Source organism: Dictyostelium discoideum, assembly GCF_000004695.1.
Source record: "Dictyostelium discoideum AX4 chromosome 5 chromosome, whole genome shotgun sequence".
NCBI classification, from domain to species: domain Eukaryota; phylum Evosea; class Eumycetozoa; order Dictyosteliales; family Dictyosteliaceae; genus Dictyostelium; species Dictyostelium discoideum.
The window spans coordinates 9,875-33,385 of NC_007091.3; the positions used below are offsets into that span (position 1 = coordinate 9,875).

The 23,511-nt window shown below is 23.1% G+C and overlaps 9 protein-coding genes across 9 annotated transcripts; 2 read left to right on the top strand and 7 right to left on the bottom strand.

Moving 5' to 3' along the window:
- Positions 1 to 274: 274 nt before the first annotated feature.
- On the bottom strand, positions 275 to 6,059 carry DDB_G0287221 (ubiquitin-protein ligase domain-containing protein; the record flags this gene model as incomplete). The annotated part of the gene is made up of 2 exons (XM_632223.1): positions 275 to 5,103; positions 5,192 to 6,059. The coding sequence occupies 2 exons, from the start codon at positions 6,057 to 6,059 to the stop codon at positions 275 to 277; spliced, it is 5,697 nt and encodes a 1,898-aa protein (XP_637315.1).
- Positions 6,060 to 7,097: 1,038 nt separating this feature from the next.
- On the bottom strand, positions 7,098 to 7,430 carry DDB_G0287245 (hypothetical protein; the record flags this gene model as incomplete). The annotated part of the gene is made up of 1 exon (XM_632224.1): positions 7,098 to 7,430. One exon carries the CDS (start codon positions 7,428 to 7,430, stop codon positions 7,098 to 7,100), a length of 333 nt encoding a protein of 110 aa, XP_637316.1.
- Positions 7,431 to 8,136: 706 nt separating this feature from the next.
- On the bottom strand, positions 8,137 to 8,328 carry DDB_G0287223 (hypothetical protein; the record flags this gene model as incomplete). The annotated part of the gene is made up of 1 exon (XM_632225.1): positions 8,137 to 8,328. One exon carries the CDS (start codon positions 8,326 to 8,328, stop codon positions 8,137 to 8,139), a length of 192 nt encoding a protein of 63 aa, XP_637317.1.
- An 890-nt stretch (positions 8,329 to 9,218) lies between these two features.
- DDB_G0287251 (hypothetical protein) lies at positions 9,219 to 9,962 on the bottom strand (the record flags this gene model as incomplete). Its single annotated transcript, XM_632226.1, has 1 exon — positions 9,219 to 9,962. The coding sequence occupies one exon, from the start codon at positions 9,960 to 9,962 to the stop codon at positions 9,219 to 9,221; it is 744 nt and encodes a 247-aa protein (XP_637318.1).
- Positions 9,963 to 11,307: 1,345 nt separating this feature from the next.
- Positions 11,308 to 13,413, top strand: DDB_G0287225 (hypothetical protein; the record flags this gene model as incomplete). The annotated part of the gene is made up of 1 exon (XM_632227.1): positions 11,308 to 13,413. The coding sequence occupies one exon, from the start codon at positions 11,308 to 11,310 to the stop codon at positions 13,411 to 13,413; it is 2,106 nt and encodes a 701-aa protein (XP_637319.1).
- A 449-nt stretch (positions 13,414 to 13,862) lies between these two features.
- trxE (hypothetical protein) lies at positions 13,863 to 14,269 on the top strand (the record flags this gene model as incomplete). The annotated part of the gene is made up of 2 exons (XM_632228.1): positions 13,863 to 13,950; positions 14,040 to 14,269. The coding sequence occupies 2 exons, from the start codon at positions 13,863 to 13,865 to the stop codon at positions 14,267 to 14,269; spliced, it is 318 nt and encodes a 105-aa protein (XP_637320.1).
- Positions 14,270 to 14,447: 178 nt separating this feature from the next.
- chdh (choline dehydrogenase) lies at positions 14,448 to 16,424 on the bottom strand (the record flags this gene model as incomplete). The annotated part of the gene is made up of 3 exons (XM_001732971.1): positions 14,448 to 15,938; positions 16,015 to 16,141; positions 16,273 to 16,424. 3 exons carry the CDS (start codon positions 16,422 to 16,424, stop codon positions 14,448 to 14,450), a joined length of 1,770 nt encoding a protein of 589 aa, XP_001733023.1.
- Positions 16,425 to 18,395: 1,971 nt separating this feature from the next.
- Positions 18,396 to 21,566, bottom strand: manF (hypothetical protein; the record flags this gene model as incomplete). The annotated part of the gene is made up of 2 exons (XM_632231.1): positions 18,396 to 21,147; positions 21,334 to 21,566. 2 exons carry the CDS (start codon positions 21,564 to 21,566, stop codon positions 18,396 to 18,398), a joined length of 2,985 nt encoding a protein of 994 aa, XP_637323.1.
- Positions 21,567 to 22,227: 661 nt separating this feature from the next.
- spoT (guanosine-3',5'-bis 3'-diphosphatase) lies at positions 22,228 to 22,854 on the bottom strand (the record flags this gene model as incomplete). The annotated part of the gene is made up of 1 exon (XM_632232.1): positions 22,228 to 22,854. The coding sequence occupies one exon, from the start codon at positions 22,852 to 22,854 to the stop codon at positions 22,228 to 22,230; it is 627 nt and encodes a 208-aa protein (XP_637324.1).
- Between the last annotated feature and the right edge of the window lie 657 nt (positions 22,855 to 23,511).

Here is a 23,511-nt window from a genome sequence, read left to right on the forward strand (position 1 = left end):
ATATTGAAAAAAAAAAAAAAATAAAATATTAAATTATTTTTTATTATTTACCAGTTTGATGTTGGAAATTGTAATATCACCCCTTTTTTTTTTTTTGTTTTTTTTTTTTTTTTATTTTTTTATTTTTTGTAAAATTGAAGTGTGGTAAAGTTATCTAAAAATAATTTTATTTGAAAGGATAAACCTTTTAAATTAAAAAAAAAAAAAAAAAAAACTTTTTTTTTTTAAAAAATATTTTTTGAAAAAATATAAATATATTTTATTTATTAATTCTTTAAGAAAGATGGAAAGATGATTGACCTTCATTCATTGCGTATAATAATTTCTCTTTCATTACTTCTCTTGTTGAATAATCTGGTAATTTGATGTAGTTTGTACAAGACATGACACTTAATAAGTAATCATCTGGTGTGAGTGGTGGAGAGTGATGTTTCTTTACAATGGTAAGACGTGGTATTAAACCTTTGAAACCTTGTAAAGGAAGATGTGGACTACCTGAAATGAACAAGAGGAATTGTTTTCTCTCTTGTGGAGTAAACTCTGACATGATTTGGAATATATTTTGTACGGATTTACTTTGAAGAGTGTAGCCATGATCAGCCTTTGTGCTATCCATCAATGAATCAAGAGTCCAATCACTTTCGGAACCAGTTAAAGAACCACACAATAGTGATTCAACCTCTGAAATGGTGAATGGTTTCAAACTAGAGATTGGGAAAGTTTGATTGAATCCCTCCTTAAAAGATGTGATTTGTCTAATAACACCATCATACAAAAAGTTTTTAACAATTAAATTCAAATACTCTTCAATATTATCGAGGGTAACATTGATTTGTTCACCATTTGGTTTCAATTCCCATCCGGCAAAACCTGGTAATGTGAAATCCAAACAAAGATCTTCAATGACTGCACCATCAACTCTAAGTTTTCCAACCTCTTCTTTCTTGGCTGCACCATCCAAATCTGATCTTGCCTGAATTTGTTTTATACTTGTAACTAAACTGTATAAACGATTGAGTGAAGATGCATATGTTGGTGCCAATTGACGAAGGTCATCAAAGTTTAACTCTTGATCGATCATATATTTATACATTGGTTTAGACAATGGTAAATCAATTAATCTTTGATCAAAAAATGCTTTTGCAATAAACATTCCTAAAAATTTAAAATATTCTAAAGTTTTCTTTTCAATTGTAATATTTGGATTAATTGGTTTTGGGAATAAACCACCTGATGAATAAATATATTGATGAATAATTGTTAGTTGTTCTATTATTGGTGTTGTTATTGTTGTTGTTGTATTTGATGATAATGATGTTGGTGGTGGTGGTGTTGTTGTTGTTGTTGTTGTTGTTGTTGATGATATTGTTGTTGTTGATATTATTGGAGATATTGGTGGAATTGTTGAAGTTGTTGAAATAGTTGAATCAATTTTCATTTTATCATCATCTTCATCAGGAATTTGATCATTATTATCTGTATACCAAAGATTTAAATCTTTTCTTTGTAATTCTTTTGAAACCAAAGTGAAAAACTCTAAAGTTGGACCTAAACCTGTACCGGCCTCTCCAAAATATTCCACCTCTAATATTGATTTTGATTTTCCATAAAGATCCATAACTTTGATTGCTGATTCCAATACTTTATTTCTATAGATACGAACCTTTTGACGTTGAATTCTACCAACACGGAAATCACCACCTCTATCACTACCATTGGTACTTGTAGTTTGTCTAATTAGATCTTGTCTTTGTTGAAGGGTAGATAATGCACGAGCAATTCCAAATGATGTAGAATAAAAGAATAGACGTTTACAATCGAATGGAAAGAGGAAAGAACAACTACCCAACAATTGTTTGCACCAGTCGGGAAAAACTCCACCACATAGGGCCAATGGATCTTGAAGTTGTCTCATTATTTTGGCAGTGAGTTTTTGTGATACAAATTCACCAAGATTAACCAATGAACGTTCACTAGTGAAAGGTGATGAAGATGATAAAACTGATTTTGGATTGAGTCCAGTTGTAGTTGATGGAAGTGGATCTAAACTAAACATATAGAGACATCTCAACAATGCAATGATTTCATAAGTGGTAGTATCATTGGTTGTGAGTGTGAATGCATTATCATCTCTCAAAAAGTTTATTAATTTTGATGTACCTAATTCTTTGATTGGTGGTTTAGAGTATATATTTGAACCAGATTGAACATTTGGTGCTTCCATTTCTTCTGCTGTTAAATATCTATATTTAAGTGTATGTGTACCATCCCATAATCTATTAGTTGGTACATTTAAACTACCTTCATCTGTTATTGTATTATTATTATTATTATTATTATTTTGTTGTTGTTGTTGTTGTTGTTGTTGTTGTTGTTGTTGTTGTTGTTGTTGTTGTTGTTGTTGTTGTTGTTGTTGTTGTTGAGCACGTGCAATTTTTTGAACTGCTTGGAAAATTGTAATTGTGCTTGGTAATCTTTGACCATCTACAAAAATTCCTAATTTTGGTTGAACTGGAGCAATAGAAGTTGGTACTTGTGGTGGAGTAGTAATTGGTGGGTTATTTGTAGTTGTGGTGGTGGTAGTAGTTGAAGGAGTTGAATTTGTTGTTGGAGTTGGAGTTGAGGTTGAAGTGGTTAATGTGGTTGATGTATTAATAGAATTATTATTATTATTATTATTATTATTATTATTATTATTATTATTATTATTATTATTATTATTATTATTATTATTATTATTATTATTATTATTATTATTATTATTATTATTATTATTTGGTGGTGGTGAAGATTTATCCATTTGACCAGAAGTTGAAAGATCAATTTTAACATCATGAACAGTATCAGCTTCAGGTTCATTAGCATCATTATTTAATAATTCATCATCTTCATCATAGTCATCATGATAATCTTCATCTTCATCCTCTAACATTGGTGTATCTTTTTCTTTTTCCTTTTCTTTTTCTTTGTCTTTTGTTTCTTCACCAGTTTTAGATGATGACGGTGGTGATGATGATGATGATAATGAAGTAGTGGATGTCGGAACAGTTGTTGATGTTAAATTTGGTGTAACAATTACCTTTGAAATTAAAAATTCTTCAATGGCTGTTATATTTGCTAATGGTTCAATTAAAACAATATTTGAGGAATAATCTTTAATATTTTCATTGGTACCTTCTTTTTGAAGCTTTAATTTGAATGGTTGAGTTAAATATTTGAGACCGCTACTAGTACCTGATACATCACTAATACTGATATTGAATCTTTCAACCTTATTGAGTGCATCGTGTAACTTTTCAATCAATAACGATAATAACAATGGATTTGGTGAAGAATTCTTTAATGGATTGAAATTAACAATAGATTTTTGGTAGGTTACTAAAAACACTTTGGCAAAACATTCAGCATGTTTTTTAATATCACCCCTTGTAAGATAATGAAATATACTACCAACCAAATCACTTTGAAGGAATTCAAATGCTGAAATACCCTCAGTATCCTCTAATAGACCCTTAATTTCCTCTAAAATTTCTATACCTTCCTCTTGTTCACATTTATTTAACTTTTGACTCAATGACTTTAATATTGAGAGTTCTTTGGTTGCAAAGTTTTCATTAGTTGCCCCAACCATTGTAGTAAGTTTTGGGAAATATTTATCTTTAAGTTTTTTAGCTTCTTTACAAACATATTGTTTAAAATCTTCTGGTGTTGATGGATAAAGTGAAGTTCTTGTAGTGGTTGAGGGTGTGGTTGAAGAGGTAGGTGCTGGTGTTGTAATGGTACCACTACCTTGGAATGGTGTTGATGGTGATGGTGTTGTTGTTGTTGTTGCGTTTGGTGGAGATTGTCCAGTTGGTATATTACTATTGGTTGGTGTGTTTGGTATATTCAAAGGTGATCCAACAAAAAATGATGCATTAGTTCCAAATGGTGAACTTGCTAAAGGTGGTGGTATACTATTTCTTATTGGTGTGGAATTTGGAATGGAAATTGGATTTGAAGTTGTTGATTTAGTTGGTGTTGAATTTGATGAAGTATTAGTTGAATTTGTTGTATTATTAATTGATGATATATTATTATTATTATTATTATTATTATTATTATTATTATTATTATTATTATTATTATTATCATTATTATTATTAATATTATTATCGTTATTAATATTAATATTATTATTATCTAATTCTAAAGGTTGTGGTTCTAATTTTGATAATCTATCAACTTCATATACAACACCTTCACGTTTAAAAAATCTATCAAAAATATCTGGTAATCTTTCCATCATTAATTCAACAATTTTAAGAGCACTTGCAACAATTGCCATATCACGACTACCTAAAAGACTTGCTAAAAAACTAGAAAATGCAAACTCTCTTAAAAGTTCCTTTACAGTTTCTGATGGTGAATAATAAAGAATCTTAATGATACTACCCAAACTTTTATATCTAACAGCTGGATTTACATTTGAAGTAAACATTTCAACCAAAACTGTAAATAATCCTTGACCTAAAGATTTCAATAATTCTGGATCTTCTTTAAAAATTGTAATTCTTGGATCTTCTGTTGGTTCTGATGTAGTGGTGGTTGTAGTTGTGGTGGTGGTGGTTGTTGTACCGGCTCCTGCTGCTATTGTTGCTTCCAATTCTCTTCTTCTAGAAGAAGAGGAGGAAGAAGAAGAACGACCACTACCAAATGATGTTAATAAATTTCTTGATTGTTGAAATAATAATGAAAAATCGGATGGTAATGGTGGTAAAATTTCATTAATAAGAGAGAGAACCTCAAAACATTGTTGATTGCTTCGGTTAGCAGTTGGATTAGCTTCATTTGAAGGATACATGATTTGTTGAATGATACTAATGATACCTTCATTTAAAAGAGAGAGTGTTATATTTGGGCAACCATGACAAACGGCAGCCATTATACGAATAATTTGAGTATATGTATTTGGACTTAATGATGTGGTACTACTATACATTCCTGATATAATTCTTACTAAATGAGGCATTAACCCTTTTGAAGTAATTACCTCTAATTTATTTGGAGAATCATAAAAACTATCTATTAATCTTGAAAAACATAAACATGATAATTCAACAACTAAATTTTTTCAAAAAAAAAAAAAAAAAAAAAAAAAGATTAATAAAATAAAATAAAAATTTTAAAAATATTATTATTTTTTACTTACCTTTTTGATCGGAATATTGTAATAAATTTGTTAAAATTGGAATTGAATCCCTAACTAATTCAAAACAATCTTGAGGGACTTGCCTACAGATATTAGATGCGGTTGTAATTGCCATTCTTTGAACACCTGTTGAAAAAAAGTCTATATATGAAAGTGTAGCCATTAAACCTCCTGCTCTTAAAACTACAGTTGGTTGTTCTTGTGATATTTTCTCTAAAGTTTGAAGGCATTGTTCGGCTAGATCAATATACTCTATGGATAAAAGTTTTGAACATAAAATAGTGACGGCTCCATGATTAATAACTGAGGCAACACTTGATGGTAATGCTTCAATCATATTGCAAAGTGCTCTACCTGCCAATAACATGATATCTGGATTATGATCCATATTTAATAGATTAACTAGGGCTGGTGCAAAAGAATCACTTGGAAAACCAGCAATAGTTTCCTCGGTTGCAATTGATAAGAGGTCACAAAGTTCCAATAATGATTCCATTTGTTTGGTTTCATCCTCAGATTTCAATCCTTGTAATAATAATTTTGCTCTATTTCTACCTTCGATCAAGGTATTTAATAATCCTACTGCTGCTGGACTACCACCTCTTAATGGTGATTGAAGTTCATCTAATAATGCTCCTGAAAGATTTCTCATTAATCCTTGAAGTGATTGACGTGTATTTTCAAAACTTTCATTATTTGGTGATGTTGTTGATGTATTTTCATTATTTGTTGTTGTTGCTGTTGTTGTGGTTGGTGGTGGTGGTGGTGATGTGGTTGTTGTTGGTGGTGGTGGTGTTGGTGGAGTAGATGGTGTTGGTGGTGTTTGTCCAGAATTTATTTCTTCTGATGGTTTTTGGTGACTAGACATTCTTCTTGTAATAATTGATGATGTTGGTCTTGTTGGTGGTGGTGATGATGATGATGATGATGATGATGATGATGATGATGATGATGATGATGATGATGATGATGATGATGATGATGATGATGATGAAGCTACTGGTGTATGACTGGTTGTTGTTGTTGTTGTTGTTGTTGTTGTTGTGGTGGTTGAATTACTACTATTTGTTGTTATTTTTTTTCTATTACTAGATATTGGTTTATTTGGTGTTGATTCAGTACTGTTGCTAATTGATCTATTTATTATTATTTTAAAAAATTATTTTTTAGTTATTAATTATTTAATTTATATTATTTTTTTTTTTTAAAAAAAAAAAAAAAAAAAAAGTATGGGAAAAAAAAAAAATTTATATAATATTATATGTGGAAATTAAATTATATGGCATTTATAAAAATATGTAAACATAAAAAAAAATAAATAAAAATAAAAATTGGTTTAATTTTTATACAAAATTTTATTATTGTTTTGTATTATTAAATTGGGGTGTGTATTTTTTTTATTTTTTTTTTTTGTCAAAAAATTAAGAAAAATAAAAAAATAAAAAAATAATTTAATATAAAAAAAAAAAAATTGTAAAAAAAAAAAAAAAAAAAAAAAAAAAAAAAAAAAAAAAAAAAAAATTTAAAAAAAAAAAAAAAAAAATTTAATTTAAATTTTTAAAGTTGACGATAATAAAGAACAAAACCCAATTCAATTAAAATTTTATTTTTATATGGGTGTGTTTATGTGGTTATATATTTAATTTTTTGGATTTACATTGTGCGAAATTTAAATAAAATGAATAGAAAAAATAAACAAAAATAATAAAAATAAAAATAAATAAAAAAAATTAAACAAAACAAAACAAAAAAAAACAAAAATTAATAAAATAAAATAAAAAAAAAAAATTAATAAAATAAAATAAAAAAAAAAAATAAATAAAATAAAATATATTTTTACTACTTGAATAATATTTATAAAAAATAAAATATAAATCATTTTATTTGAGAGGTTATTATAATTTACTTACATCTTTTGTTTTTTAGTTCTTTTTGATGATTTTTGTTGTTCTTCTTCTATTTGTTTTTGTAATGCCGCTGCTTGGGATCGAGTTTTTGGTGGTGAAATTGGAGTTGTTGTTGGAGTTGTTGTTGGAGTTGTTGTTGGAGTTGTTGTTGGAGTAGTTGTTGGTGTAGTGGTTGGTGTAGTGGTTGTTGATGTAGTGTTCCCACTACCTTTTTTTGGTTGTTGATTGATTATTGACTCTTTATTAATTTCGTTTTCCTTATTTATTGTGGTTGTTGCCGTTGTATTTGATTTGGGAGTTGGTGTTTTACGCTTTTTATTACCAGTAGACATATAACAAAGTATATGTAATTAAACTATTGTTTAAAATAAATTGTGAAATAGTGAAAAAAATTCTCTCTAAATTATTATTTAATTTAATTGCTGCTACTGCTGCTGCTGCTGCTAAATTTAATGTTTAAAATATAAAAAATGAAAAAAAAAATATATTTTTTTAATAATGTTGGTTTTTAGTTTTATTTGTTTTCTGTTGTTGGTTATTTTATGAAAATGAGAGAGTGGGGTTGATAAATAATAAGAAAAAAAAAAAAAAAAAATTAATTTTTTTTTTTTCAAATTATTTTTTTTTTTTTTTTTTTATTTTAATTTTTTTTTTTTTTTTTGATTTTTTTAATTTATTTTTATACATATATATATAAATCGTTATGAATATATTAAAAAAATAAAAAAAAATAAAAAAAATAAAATAAATAAATTTTTAGGGTTTAAAAAAGACGAAGTAAATAAAAAAAAAAAAAAATAAAATAAAATAAAAAAAAATTTTATGATAATAAAAAAAATAAATAAATAAAATATTAAATAATTATTACAGTTGTTTAAAAAAGAAGAAAGATATAAATAAAAAAAAAAAAAAAAAAAAAAAAATCTATTATAATAAAAAAATTTATTTAATCTATAGTTTTTTAATTATTATTATTATTATTATTATAATAGCTCTTTAATATACATTTCTCTTTTTTTAGTAATCTCTTTTAATTTTTTAAATTTTTCTTATTTTCATAAATACCATTTTTGGTATTTTTTCTTTTCCAAAAATTTGGATAATATTTTTACTATTATTGTTTTTATTAATTTTACCTAAACCTAATTTATTATTCTTTTTTTCAACTTTTATTGGATTAATTTTACTTTGATTATCCTTACCTAAACCTTCACCATCGGACCAATTCATTTTTTTAGTAATAATTTTATAATCAACATTCAAAGGTAATCAAGATGATATAAATCTTTTTAAAACAGAACCTTCTTTAGTTCTTTCACATAAAATTAGAGTTGTTGATTATTGACGTTCAATTTTCTATACAAATAACCATAATAAAAATTAGTGAGGGTAATTTTTTATTTATCACCAGATTTTTTTTTTTTTTTCGCACACACAAAAATAAAGTCCAAAGAATAAGGTTGACTTTTTTGCCAACAAGATGAAATGGAATGGATTTAAATTGATATAATATGCGCATATTATTTTTTTTTTTTTATAAAAAATAAGAAACATTGGATGGATTTTATGTACATATATTGTTTTTTTATTTAAATTACAATTCTAGAAACAATTTTTGTTTTTTTATTTTTCTTTCTACATGTTGTTGAATAGTGGAATTTAAAGGAGTTTTGCTAAAAAATAATTCATTCTTTTGTGGTTGAATTACATTTATGTCGTCTTGGGATAATTGATTAATTTGATCCAAATCTTGTAAATTGATATTGGATATATTTAATTTATATGAAGTTGGATTTCTTTTGTGATTTATTATTATTATTATTATTATTATTTGTTATTATTATTATTATTATTATTATTATTATTATTATTATTATTATTATTATTATTATTATTATTATTATTATTATTATTATTATTGACACTACTATTATTCATATTAATCTTCTTGGTTGGGTGCTCGTAATTAAAAAAATAAAAAAAATAAAAAATTCCTATAATAAAAAAATAAATAAAAAATTACTATAATAAAAAAAAATTATTTAAAATTTATTATTATTTTTTATTATTTTAATTTTTTATTATTTTTTTTTTTATTGGTATTATTATTATTATTATTATTATAATAGCTCTTTAATATACATTTCTCTTTTTTTAGTAATCTCTTTTAATTTTTTTAAATTTTTCTTATTTTCATAAATACCATTTTTGGTATTTTTTTCTTTTCCAAAAATTTGGATCTTATTTTTACTATTATTATTATTATTATAATTAATTTTACCTAAACCTAATTTATTATTCTTTTTTTCAACTTTTATTGGATTAATTTTACCTTGATTATCTTTACCTAAACCTTCACCATCGGACCAATTCATTTTTTTAGTAATAATTTTATAACCAACATTCAAAGGTAATGAAGATGATATAAATCTTTTTGAAACAAAACCCTCTTTAGTTCTTTCACATAAAATATGAGTTGTTGATGATTGATGTTCAATTTTCTCTGTATTAAAAATTTCACTTTCACATTGATCACAATAAAATGATTTTACTTTTGTTATATTGGTTGTTGTTGTTGTTGTTGTTATTATTTTTCCAGTAGTTCTTGATAATTCTTCACCAGAACCAATATTATTATCAATTAATAATGGTTGTTGTTTTGATATTTCTGGTAATCTTTTAAATAATCTTTCTGGTAACTTTGTATTTAATGAAGAGGTTGAAGTTTTATAGAAATTTGAAATATTGAAACCTTCTTCTTCTTCTTTTTCTTTTTTTAATTTATCAATATCAATATTGTTATCAAAATTATTTTCAAATAAATCTTCATTGGTTATGTAACCTCCTGATATAAATCTTTTCATCTTTTTTTAGTTGAAAAGTAAGAATTATTTTGCCATACATAAAGATTTCGACGATGGGTGGTATATTATATTTTTTTTTTTTTTTTTACAATTGTAAGTTTGTTAATTTTTTTTTTTTTTTCTATTGTTTTTTTTTGAAATTTAATGAGGGAAGGGCGATATTTTTTTTATTTTTTTTTTTGTAAAAACGAAGGACGCTTATGTGGCTTTTTACACAAATTATTTTAAATTTGTCAAAATACCGAGTGTTTTTTGGGAATATTAAATTAAATTTTGTAAAAAAAAAAAAAAAAAAAAAAAAAAAAAATATAAAAAAAAATGAAAAAAATAAAAAAAAATAAAATTAAACAAAAAAAAACGTTCAGATGAAATTTCATAAATGTTTTATTGTTTTTTATATTTTATTTTTAAAAAATCAATTTTAAACACAAAACAGAACATTAAATACCAGCTTTCTATGAGACATCCACATAATTCACCAATTCTAAAAAAAGATGATATCAATGGAGATTTGGATATATAAAAAAAAAAAAAAAATGAATAAAAAAAAAAAATTTTTAAAAAAAAAAATAGAAAATAAATAGTATTTCCATTTTTACATTTTTTTTCTTAAATAAATCAAAAAAAAAAAAAAAAAAAACCAATCAAAATTCACACAACACATGATGAAATAGTAGAAATTTAGTATGAATTTAAATATAATGATTTTTTTTTTTTTTTTTTTTTTTTTTTTTTAAATTTTTTTTTTTTTTTCCCTTTTTTTTTTTTTAAATTTTTTTAATTTTTTTTTTTTTTTTTTCTTTTCTTTTCTTAAACCAAAAAAAAAACAATTCTCCATTTATCTTCAGTTACTTTTTTGTTTTTTTTTTTTTTTTTTTTTTTTTTTTTTTGGGGTTTTTTCTTTGAAAAAAAAAAAAAAAAAAAATTTTTAAAATAAAAATAACTTATTATGTATATTTTAAATCTAATTTTTTCCAAATTTTTAAGAATTTTCTTTTAAAAAATAGTGATTTTCCACATACACTTTAACACAACACACATTAACACAAACCACACAAATAAAAAAATATTATTATAAACTTTCATAGTGTTAAAACACTTTTAATTTTTTTTTGTTTTTTTTATTTTTTATTTTTTTTTTTCTCAAAATTAATTTTTCAACATATACATTTAAAAAAAAAAAAGAATATACCAAAATTTATTTTATAGATTATAATACTATACTATAATATTATTGTATTTTAAAATAAAATATTATCAAAAAAAAAAAAAAAATCAAATAGAATTTTATTTTTTAATAATAATAATAAAAAAAAAAAAAAACACAACATATTATAAAATCTTTATGAAAAGGAATTATTATGACTTATTGGGAATCGATTCATCAGCTGATGAAAAAAAGATTAAGAAAGCATATAAGAATTTGGCATTAAAATATCATCCTGATAAATTTAATACAACCAATAATATAAATATAAATGAATTATCTAATAATAGCAACAATTCATCAATTTCAAGTTTGGTGAATAATAGTAATAATAGTGATAATAATAATAATAACAATAATAATAATAATAAAAATAAAAATAATAATAATAGTAATAATAATAATAGTAATAATAATAATAATTATAATAATAATAATAATAATAATAATAATAATAATAATAATAATAATAATAATAATAATAATAATAAAAATAATAATAATAAAAATAATAATAACAATAATAATAATAATTATAATAATAATAATAATAACAATAATTATAATTATAATTATAATAATAATAGTAATAATAGTAATAATAGTAGTAATAAAAATAATAGTAATAGTAATAGTAATTCATTAAATGATTTAAATCAATTTATGGAAATAAAAGAAGCATATGAAACATTAATGGATCCAACTAGAAAAAATAAATATGATAAATCAGAGATATTAAATTCAGTAATCTTAAAACATAAATCAGATTTTTTGCCAATAAGCTTAAATAGTATTAATAATAATATTAGTAACAATAATAATAATAATAATAATAATAATAATAATAATAATAATAATAATAATAATAATAATAATAATAATAATAATAATAATAATAGTAATAATTCAAATAATAATATTTGTAGAATATCAAATTCATCTTTAGCATCAACATATTTTAATAACGCTATTGGAAGTATGGGTAATATTGGTTCTTTAGGAAATTGTAGTATTAATAGTGCATTATTCTCAATAACCACATCATCATGTTCACCATCATCTTCACCTGAAAATTCAAATAGAGAAAGCAGCAGCAGTTTATTTACATCTTCAAATACTTTAATTTCAAACTTTTTCGAACAACAAAATAGTAATAATGGTTTATCATCATCTGTTTCATCATTATTAACTGGTAGTTATGGTAATAGCTCTGCAACCAACACTACAACTGCATCAACATCATCATCAACATCATCACCATCATCATCATCATCAACATCAATATCAACATCATCAACATCATCAACATCAACATCAACATCAACACTATCAATAAGTTCATCAAATCCACAATTGCAATCCTCTTATGCATCATTACAAAACAATATTAGTAATCTTAGTAATTATATTTCAAATATTAGTAATTTAAAAAGTCAAAATTCTGTTTCAGTATCTGTTGATATAGGTTTCTTTGAAGTAATGAGTAGTCATAAGAAACTAATAAATTATAATAAATTAACAATTTGTAGTGAATGTTGTAATAATAATCAAAATAATAATAATAATCAAAACAATAATAATAATAATAATAATAATAATAATAATAATAATAATAATAATAATAATAATAATAATAATAATAATAATAATAATAATAAACAAAATAAATGTAGTTTATGTTTAGGAAGCAATAGAATAATGGAAAAGTGTGAAATTACAATAGATGTTCCAAAAGGTGTTACAAATGGTCAAAAATTAGTATTCCCTTCATTGGGTAATATTTGTGATAATTTACCAAATTCACCAAATAAACTTTTAAATTGTAATAATAACAATAATAATAATAATAATTCTAATAATCAACAATCATTAATTTATGGTGATTTAATAATAAATTTCCAAGTCGAGGAGAGTAGTAATTTAAAGAGAGATGGAGATGATGTAATATCAGAGGTAGTTGTAAATTTCATTGATGCCATTTTAGGTTGTAGAATATCGGTTCCAATTTTATGTGGTAGTATGGAGATTGATATACCTGCTGGTACTCAACCAAATCAAATTTTAAAAATAAAGAATCAAGGTTTCTTAAATTCAATCACTCTGGTCAAAGGAAACTACTATTTAAAAATACTGGTAGATTTACCAAAAAAAGTCTCAAATAAACAAATTAGTTTATTGAATCAATTTTATTCAAAAGAAAATAACACAAATAATAATAATTTAAATAATAATAATGATAAATAATTAAAATAAGAATAATCAAAATAATAATAATAATGGAAAACAAAAAAAATTTATTTAAATATTTTGTTTTTTATTTTTTATTTTAACGCAATAATTTTCATATAAATAAACTACTTTAAATGAATTTAAATAATTAATCGATTGTTTTAACTTTTTTTTTTTTTTTTTATTTGATTTTTTATTCATTGTTTTAATTTTTTTTTTTTTTTTATTTTTTTTTTTCCAGAAACAAATAATGACATAATCAGGAAGGGAGTTCTTTTTCTATTTTAGAATTTTTTATTTTTTTTATTTTTTTATTTTTTTTTATTTTATTTTTTATTTTAAAATATTTTTATTTTTTTTATTTTTTTTTTTTTTTTCAGTTTCAATTTAAAAATCAAAATTTGAAAAAAAAAAAAAAAAAAAAAAAATATTTCATTTTCATCCCAATTTACAAACAAAACAAAATGTACAAAGAACCAAAAAACGAGAGTGAATACGAAGCTGAACTCAAAAACGCTCCAGTCGCTGTTGTTTATCTCACTGCTACCTGGTGTAAGTTTTTTTTTTTTTAAAAAAAAAAATAAAAAAAATAAAAAAAAATAAAGTGTACTAAATTTAAAATTTTTTTTTTCCTATTACAGGTGGCCCATGTCGTGCTATCGCCCCAGTTTTCACCAACATTTCAAATGCACCAGAAAACAGCAAAATCACTTTTTTCAAAGTTGATGTTGATGCCCTTAAAAAATTACCAGTTTGTGAATCACTCCAAGGTGTCCCAACTTTCATTGCTTACAGAAATGGTGAAGAACAAGAAAGATTCTCTGGTGCCAATAAAGTAGCCCTTGAAAATATGGTCAAAAAACTCTTATAAATAAATAATCTATAGAATTTGTAAAAAAAAAAAAAAAAAAAAAAAAAAAAAAAAAAAATAATTACTATTAAAGTTTAATTTTATTTGCACAACAAATAACTATAAAGTGTCGATTCACTTTTTTTTTTTTTTTTTTTTTTTATTTATTACAAATTAAATTGATTATTTATGTTGATCTCTAAAGATAATCAGCTAAAATTGTATCAGCACACTTTTCAGCAACAGCCATAACAGTTGCTTGAAGTAAACCATGTGGAATTCGAGGTAAGATAGAAGCGTCAACAATACGAACACGATTAACACCAAATACCTTTAATTTGTTATCAACCACAGCAAGTGGATCTGATGATGTGCCCATTTTAGCAGTACCACTCCAATGATCATGAGGTACGATATTATTTCTAACAAATGATTCCAATTGAGCATCAGTACTAATTGAAGCATCAGGTAAAACTGGAATTGATAATTGAGACATTGGTGGATAAGACATAATTCTACGACTCTCTTTAATGGATGATACTAATTTTGCAACATCAACATCGACAGCACCTGGATTGAATGAAACATTTACACCTTTCTTATAGAATTGAATAGCTGATAAACCAGTTACATTTGATGGCAATGTAACTTTATTGATTGGATTTGGTGTTGGTTCACATAAACTTACGGCAAATGTCATCATACCAGGTAATGTACTACCAAGTGCACCTGGGAAAATGGTCATAATTGTATCAGCAGGGCTTGATGGTGATGATGAATTTGGTTTTAACCAAGCACCAACACTAAAACCTGGTGTTGATAAAATACCAGTTCCTTGGGTTTGATATTGTAAGTTTACATTATAGTTTGTGTAAAAATCTGGACGTGATGCACTATCAGCATAACTCCAAACATTGAATACAATGAAATGATTTTGAAGATTTTGACCAACACCTGGTAAATGTTTAATGGGTTGAATGTAATTTGAATATTGAGTTTGTGTTAAAACATTGGAATCACCAACACCACTATTGAATAAAATCTTTGGTGTATTTAATGCACCAGCTGCAAGTACAACCTCTTTTGAACAATATAATGTTTTAATTGTATTTGGTGCATCATCAGATACATATTCAATACCAGTTGCTTCATTTTTACCACTGAATATATTAAAAGTCCATTTAATACGTGTAACTGTTGCAGAATCAATTAATTTAACCCTTGACATTGCAACGGCCTTAGCAAGGTATTCATGTGCAGTTGATGAACGTTCACCTTTACCATCGATATTCAATTGGAAATAACCACAACCAGAACGTGGATTAACTTGGAAATCATCATTAAAATTTAATCCACTTTCATTACATGATTTAACAAAATCACTACCTTCCTTATCAAATGGTATACTCTTTACCTTTATAAATCCATTATGGCCATGTTCAGTTGAACTTTGGAGGTTTGAATCTAATATGGTTTCAACTTTTAAAAAATAAGGTTTTAAATCTACAAAATTCCAATTACTAATATTCCAGTCATAATCTGAATCAATTCCTCTTTGGTATACCATAGCATTATGAAGACCTGATCCACCAACCATTTTTGCAACATTTGTATTTGGAATATCCCATCTATTTCCATTAATATCTGCTGATTGAAAAAAAAATGGTACATCATATTTTGTTAATGGTCTCTAAAATAAATTTATTTATATTAATAATTTTTGAAAAAAAAAAAAAAAAAAAAAAAAATTTAAAGTGTTTAATTACCTGTGGAGTATAAACATTATCAGAATTTAAAGTACCTTTGGTTCCAATATAATCAATACCACCCAAAGAGGCAATTGATTTACCACCTCCTTCAATAATAATAACAGAGTAACCTTTTTGAGCTAATCTAATAATAATAATAACCATTTTTTAATTATTATTTTTTTTTTAAATAGTTAATAATAAAAGTTTAAAAAAAAAAATAAAAAAATAAAAAAAAAAAAGATTAAATAATTATTAAAATTAAAAAAGAAATACCTGTAAGCCACAATGGAACCACTAACACCTGAGCCAACTACAATGAAGTCATATGGAAATAAATTAATTCCGGCAGAAGATGAAGATAAGGAATCTGATAAGACAACATTAATTATTAAAAATAATGAAATAAATAATTTAATAGTATTCATTTTATTTTATTTTTTTTGGTAATAAATTAATTAATAAATAAATTCTTTTATTTTATTTCTTTATTTTTTTTTAATTCTTTTTTTCTTTTTTTTTTTTTTTTTTTTTTTTTTTTTTTTTTTTAAAAAAAAGGATGAATAATTTATTGGAATTTAAAAAAAAAAATTAATAAAAATATTTAATAATATTTTTTTTAGATTAGACAGATAGATAAATAAAAGATGAAATAGATTAAAGAAAAGAATAAATAAATAAATAAATAAATAAAAAGTAAATATATTTTAAAAATGAAATGAGGAAAAACTTTCTTTGATTAATAGGTTTTTTTTTTTTTTTTTTTTTTTTTTTTTTTTTTTATTTTTTTTTTCTTATTATTTTATTTTATTTTTTTTAAATATTTATTTTAAAAAAAATATCATAACAATGGTGTTTTTTAATTAATAACAAATAAAATAAAAATTGTTTTTTAACAGAATTTTTTTTTTTTTTTTTAATTTTAAAAAAAAAAAATCTAAAATAAAGAGATTTTTTCGGGTTTATGAGATGATGATTAGGTTGGGGTTATTTAATATAATGGTATTATATGAAACTAAGTATACATTTTTAAAGTATTTTTAATTTTTTTTTTTTTTAATTTTTTTATTTTCAATATTCAAAAAATAAAGAGCGATGTGATGATTTGTGCAAATTTAGTTGATTTTTTGATTTTTTTTTTTTTTTTTTTTTTTAAATAATTCTTTTTTTTTTCTGGTGTTAATGCTTGTTTGGTGTGTTAATTTTTTAACTGACTCACTCTTGTATCGCACATTTGAAATTAGGTATTTCTTTTAATTTCCTAACCGTTTTAGTTATGTTTAACATTAGATTTCTACAACAATAAACATTGTATTGTGATTTTTTAATTTTTTTTTTCCACTTTATTTTTTTCCATTTTTTTTTTTTTTATCTTTATTTTATTTTTATTTTATATTTTCTTTTTTTATATCTAAAAAAGGGGTTAGGTGGGGGAATATAATTTTGTTTTTTAAAAAAAAAAAAAAAAAAATAATATTGATTCATTAAATTTACATCTTTTAATTTGTATTAATTTGTTATTATTCGTTTTTTAATGATATATTATTATTTAACAGTTAGTTTTTTTATTTATTATTTTTTATTTTTAATTTTATAATAAAATAATTTATAATAATAAGGGTGTTCAATATTGACACAAACAACAATGATTACCATACTCAAAGGTGAATTTTTTTTTTTTTCTTCAACAAAAGAATAAATACAACGAAAATAGTGTAAAAAAAAACCTAAAATTAGATGTTGGGGAGGTGTTATCATTTTGCAAAAATTGGTGTTTTAACTATTGGAGTATTATTAATTAACCTAAAGGTTTGGGGATATTTTTTATTATTTAGAACAATTTTATTTGAAATGTTAAAAAAAAAAAAATAAAAAAAAAAATAAAAAAATTAAATGATTTTTTTGTGTTATTTCAATTTTTTAGATTTTTAAACAATTTTTTTTTTTCGCCCGATTTCAATTCGCTAATTACCAAATATCATCTTCATAAAAAAAAAAAAATAAAAAATAAAAAATTTAAATAAAAAAAAAAAAAAAAAAAAAAAGATCTTAATATCTTTTTTTTAAAATTATTTATTAAAGATATTTTTAGTTTTTTTTTTTTAGAAAGTAATTAAAGTTGATTTTAAAATCAAAAAAAAAAAAAAAATATTGATCAAACAATCTTGTTATAATTTTTTTTTTAAGATTAAAAATCCATTTTTTAAAATTTTTTTTATTTTTTTTTTATTTTTTTTTTAATTTTTTTTTGTGTCAGATCTCTAAACACTTTTAATATTTTTATTTCACTTAAACCATGATTTGGTTTTTTTTTTTTTTTTTTTTTTTTAATATCAAATTATTTTTTTTTTTTTTTATTTATTTTTTTTTTTTTTATTTATTTTATTTGATACATAATTTTAATGATAAGTAATTTCAATTGCTTTAATTTCTGATGGATATAAGGTAATTTTAGTTTGTTTTGTATTAATTGGGTTGAAACGAGTTGGAGTATCTTTAATAGGGAAAAGATTTTTTCCAACAATTGAACGATGAGAAGAAATAATATTATCAATATTATTATCAACGAATCTATTGATTAAAGATAAATTATATTCTTTAATTGATTTAATTGATTTGATAAAAGAGAATAAGCCATTTAAATCAAAAGTGATTGGAGATTGATTATTATTTTCAATATTATGAATTCTTAATTTAATTGAACGAGGACCAGATCTTTCCATTGATAGAATATGAATAAACTCTGGTAATGGTTTTAACATAAAAGATTTTGAAGACATATAAGAAGAATCTTGACCTTGATAAATTTGGAATTTATGTTGATAATTAATTGATTGTTTTCTAATATCATCACCACCACCACCACCATTCGATTGTTGTGAATTTGATGGTACTTCATCTAAATAACATTCAAAACGTGCATTAATTGAGGATTCATCAATTGCAGGAATTTCTAAACCTTTACCATCTTCATAAGTTAAACTTCTATGTAATGCCATTTCCAAGCAACCTTGACCTTGACTTGAAACACCTCTTGATCTATCATTATTACAAACAAATCTTTTTCCAGTACTTTGAGATTCGATATAAACTGAATTAATAGTTGGATAATAACTTTGAGTTTCTCTACCAACTTCAACTGATTGTGATGAAATTGATTTTCTATGCATCATCTCTAAACCATTATCACTATATAATTCACGATTATTATCAATATCAGTTGTAAATCTATTAATGGTTGTTGTACCATTTATACCTCTAATATGAAAATTGAAATTAATCTTTTTATCAATCATTTCATTACCAGTATTAATTAATTTAATACTGTTATAATTAAATGTTGAAATAGTTTGTTGTTGTTGTTGTTGTTGTTGATTATTACCATAATAATAATAATAACCATTTCTATTTGAAATTTGATGAGTATCTTGTAATATACTTTGAGCTTCTTGATAAAATTTACCAATATAAGTAAAAGTTGAATAAACTTGTCTTGGTGGTTGAAAAACTTGTTTATTTGTACGGAAAATATAAGCACCACCAATATCTGAATAAGTTAAAAGTTGTTGATTAATTTCAGTAATTTGATTAGCACCACCACCATGTCGAGATGATTTTGATTTTAAAGATTTAATAAGATAATTTTCATCTAAATTTGCAGTATAAATTGAATTTTCAATTGAATTGAAATGATTAGTTTTTGGTAATACCCAATTTGATTTATTTGGATTTGATTTTCTTTTTAAATAATAAAGTTTGCTTGAGAATGGTTTTAATTTTGCAGGGAAATCAATTTGAATGAATTCTTTATGATCATCAGATTGATCACTTTTAAAATCACTTCTTGGACTACAATCAATTTCAATTTCATTTAAAAAATCTTCTTGAGCCAAAACATATGGACAAGCATTATTTGTTGGTGAATTCAAAGATTCACCATGATCACCAACCGATTGAACTTTAATTGAAATTAATTCTTCTTTTGACCAAGATAATTGATTAAATAAAATAAAAGAGATTGCATCATTATTTTTTGGAAAATTTAAAGAACCACCAATATCAATGATATCCAATTTAGTTGGTGAATGTTGAGAAAGTGCACTTGCTAATAATTTTTCAGATTGTTCACTAACTAAAATATCAGCTTTTTGTAAACGTGAAAAATAATCTTGAACAACATGTTTTTTACTTGTACCACTAATTGCATCATGATGTTGAAGAATTGAAACTTGTTTAGAAGCATTTAACAATTGGTTTGGATAATATTTTTCATCGTTTTGAAGTGCTGATAAAATTTCAGCAGATCTTAACTTTGAAGAAACATGTCTTTCATAACCTTTAAGCAATGGTCTAGATGTATAATAACCAGTCCAATAGGTATTTGAATCATCAGCATATGGAAAGAAATCAGAATCATAATAATTGAATGAAACTTTATTTTCATTATGCCAATTGATAGTATCGGAAAAGAAATCAGCCAATGTACTATACTGACAGATCACATTGGATTCACCATTTGCATGTTGACCATTGATACTTGCAACTAATTGATCCATTTGTTCAAATGATTTGTAAGCATTTTTAAAAGCGAAATCACCACCCATTGGAATTAAAACATGTGGAGATTTATAAAATACTGAACGATTACGTGCCAATTCAATCATTTCCATTGTTAATCTTGGTAAACCATAGGCAAGGAAATTGTAACCATCAAAACTCATATGTGGTGGACTTGTATAGAAATCATCGAAAACATGAGCTAATATATCTGATTTTGGTCCAACACCTTCTGGACTACCTCTCCATTTAAATTGTAAATTCTTTTCTTCTTTAAATTTCTTTTTCAATTCATAGTGAATACGATTCAATACAACATGTTTATAACCAAATTGAGCTTGTAATGTTGGTGTCAATGATGAATGTCCAAATGGATCAATTTGCCATCCACTCTCTGGTTGTTTTCCAAATTTCTCTCTAATAAATTTATGTCCATTTGATAATTGTCTAATTACACTTTCTAAACTTGCACATGCTTCATCATTCATTACCCATCCACCATTTACAAATTCAATTCTATCATTTTTAACATGTTTTATAAAATCATTTTTAATTTCAATTGGCATATCATCCCACCATTGTTCTAAAAATCCACTTTTATATATATATATAATTTTTTTTTTTTTTTTTTTTTTTTTTTTTTTTTTTTTTTTTTTTTTTTTTGGAAAAATTAAAATAATTAATAAAATTAAATAAATAATTAAAATAATTTATTAAATAAATAATTTAAACATTTTTTTAAAAATTAAATAATTAAAATAATTTTATTAAATTACTTACATTTCAGACCAAACAAATTTTCTAGGTGGATTTGATTCAACATTTAATGATTGAACCATTGATGATATAATACTTTTAACTTGACCCATATAATATTCGTTCATTGTTGATGTCCATCCAGAATCACAATGTGAATGTGGAATTAAATGAAGTTTAATTTCACCATCTTTTAATGAATAGCAAACTTCATTAAAAAATAATAAAATTAATATAAAATAATAAAAGTTTTTCATTATATCTTTGAATACTATGAAAAAAATTAAATTATTATTATTAAATGAATTTTATTTTAATGATATATATATTTTTTTTTTTGGTTTTTATATCTTTTTTTTTTTATTATGATGTTATTTTAGACGAGTTTTACAAGTTGTCAAAAAAAAAAAAAAAACAAATTATTATAATACTAATTATTAGGGGTAATTTGTATAAATTTTGTATTATCATTTAACACACTATTTTTTTCTGGGTGAGTGGGGTGTAATATTGTTTTTATTTCTTTTATTTTTATTTTTTATTATTAACTCTGGTTAAAATTATTATTATTATACATTTGCTGAAATGATTTCATTACCAATATATACAATCTATTGTAAAATGACTAAAACTCTCCATTTAAATATCATGTTTTTTATTGGAAAGTATAAATTAATAATTATTTTTAACACGCAATGAACAAAAATTTTAAAAAAAAAAAGATTTAAACAAGAAAATTGTAACAAATAATTATTTTAATTTACGAAAAAATAAAAAATAAAAAAAAAAAAAAAATAAATAAAAAAAAAAAATAAAAATAAAAAAAAAATGATGGGAATTTCAAAAGTTTATTTTTAGTTTTGATAACTTTTATTAATAATAATATTTATTAATAATTTATTATTTATTATTTATTATTTAATCTTTACCAACTAAAATTTTATAATAATTTTCTAATATTTCAGGTTCTTTATCAGGAGTGCATGGTATAGTTGGATATTGAGAACCTTTAAAAGTAAAAGTTGAATTAAAGATTTCATCCAATTGAGATTCTAACCATTGATTTTGACCTCTTAAATTGTTAATGACAGCTTTTGCCCAAACGAAATAACCTTGAATTACATCAACAGACCAAGATGGTGGTGCATTAGTTTGAATATCTCTAAGATTGAATAATTTATCAGCCATTTTAACTAATTTCGATTCATTTTGAATATGTAATGCATGTTCAATTTGATGTTTCTTTCTTTCTTGTTTTGATAAAGATTTATCATCTGTTACATCCATAACATATGATGCAACTCTTTCACCAAATTCTTTAATAATTTCTTCTTTTGTAGTTTGTGTATCTTCTATTGTATCATGTAATATTGCAGCTTGTAAAATATCACTGTCATAAACACCTGCTTTGATTAAATTATAGGCAACACCAATTGGATGATTAATATATGGTGTACTATGTGAATCTTTTCTTCTTTGATCTCTATGTTTTTTACATGAAAAATCAATTGATTTCATTAATTGAATTAAATGTTCATTATCCATTTTTTTTTTTTATTTTGATTGGGTGGTTTCTTTTTATGATTACAATTAAAATTAAAAAAAAAAAAAAAAAAATTTTTTAATTTATTTTTTTAATTTTTTTAATTTTTTTTATGTGAAATTTCCCAACACCAAAATCTTGCTATGGCCACGTCTATTTTTTAAGGGATTTTTTATTTTCTAAGGTATTTTTTTTTTTTAAAACACAAAATGATATTATTAAAATTATTTGATTTTATTGAGATATTATATTAGTTTTACCTTAGTGCACAGTTTGTATTTCAAATACCAAATTGTAGGTATGAGTTGAAGTGGACATGATTTCATGAAAAAAAAAAAAAAATGACAGTTATAACAATTAAAAGATAGATTACGATCAGGGATATACCTTAGGAAACATAGCAGCTCGACTTTGAATGGCTCAATGCAATGTGAATTTGTCAGTCCTAAGAATGGAGAATATATGGTTATATATGGAGATTATGATGTAATTGATGAAAAATAAACCTTTTAAATATTAAAAAAATAATTATTTAAATATCTAAAAACTAAGAAATAATAATCTTATTGTAGTAAATTCCAAAAATAAATTAAAAAATTAAACCCACTTTTTTTTTTTTTTTTAATTTTTTTTTTTTTAATTTTTTTTTATTCCCGCAG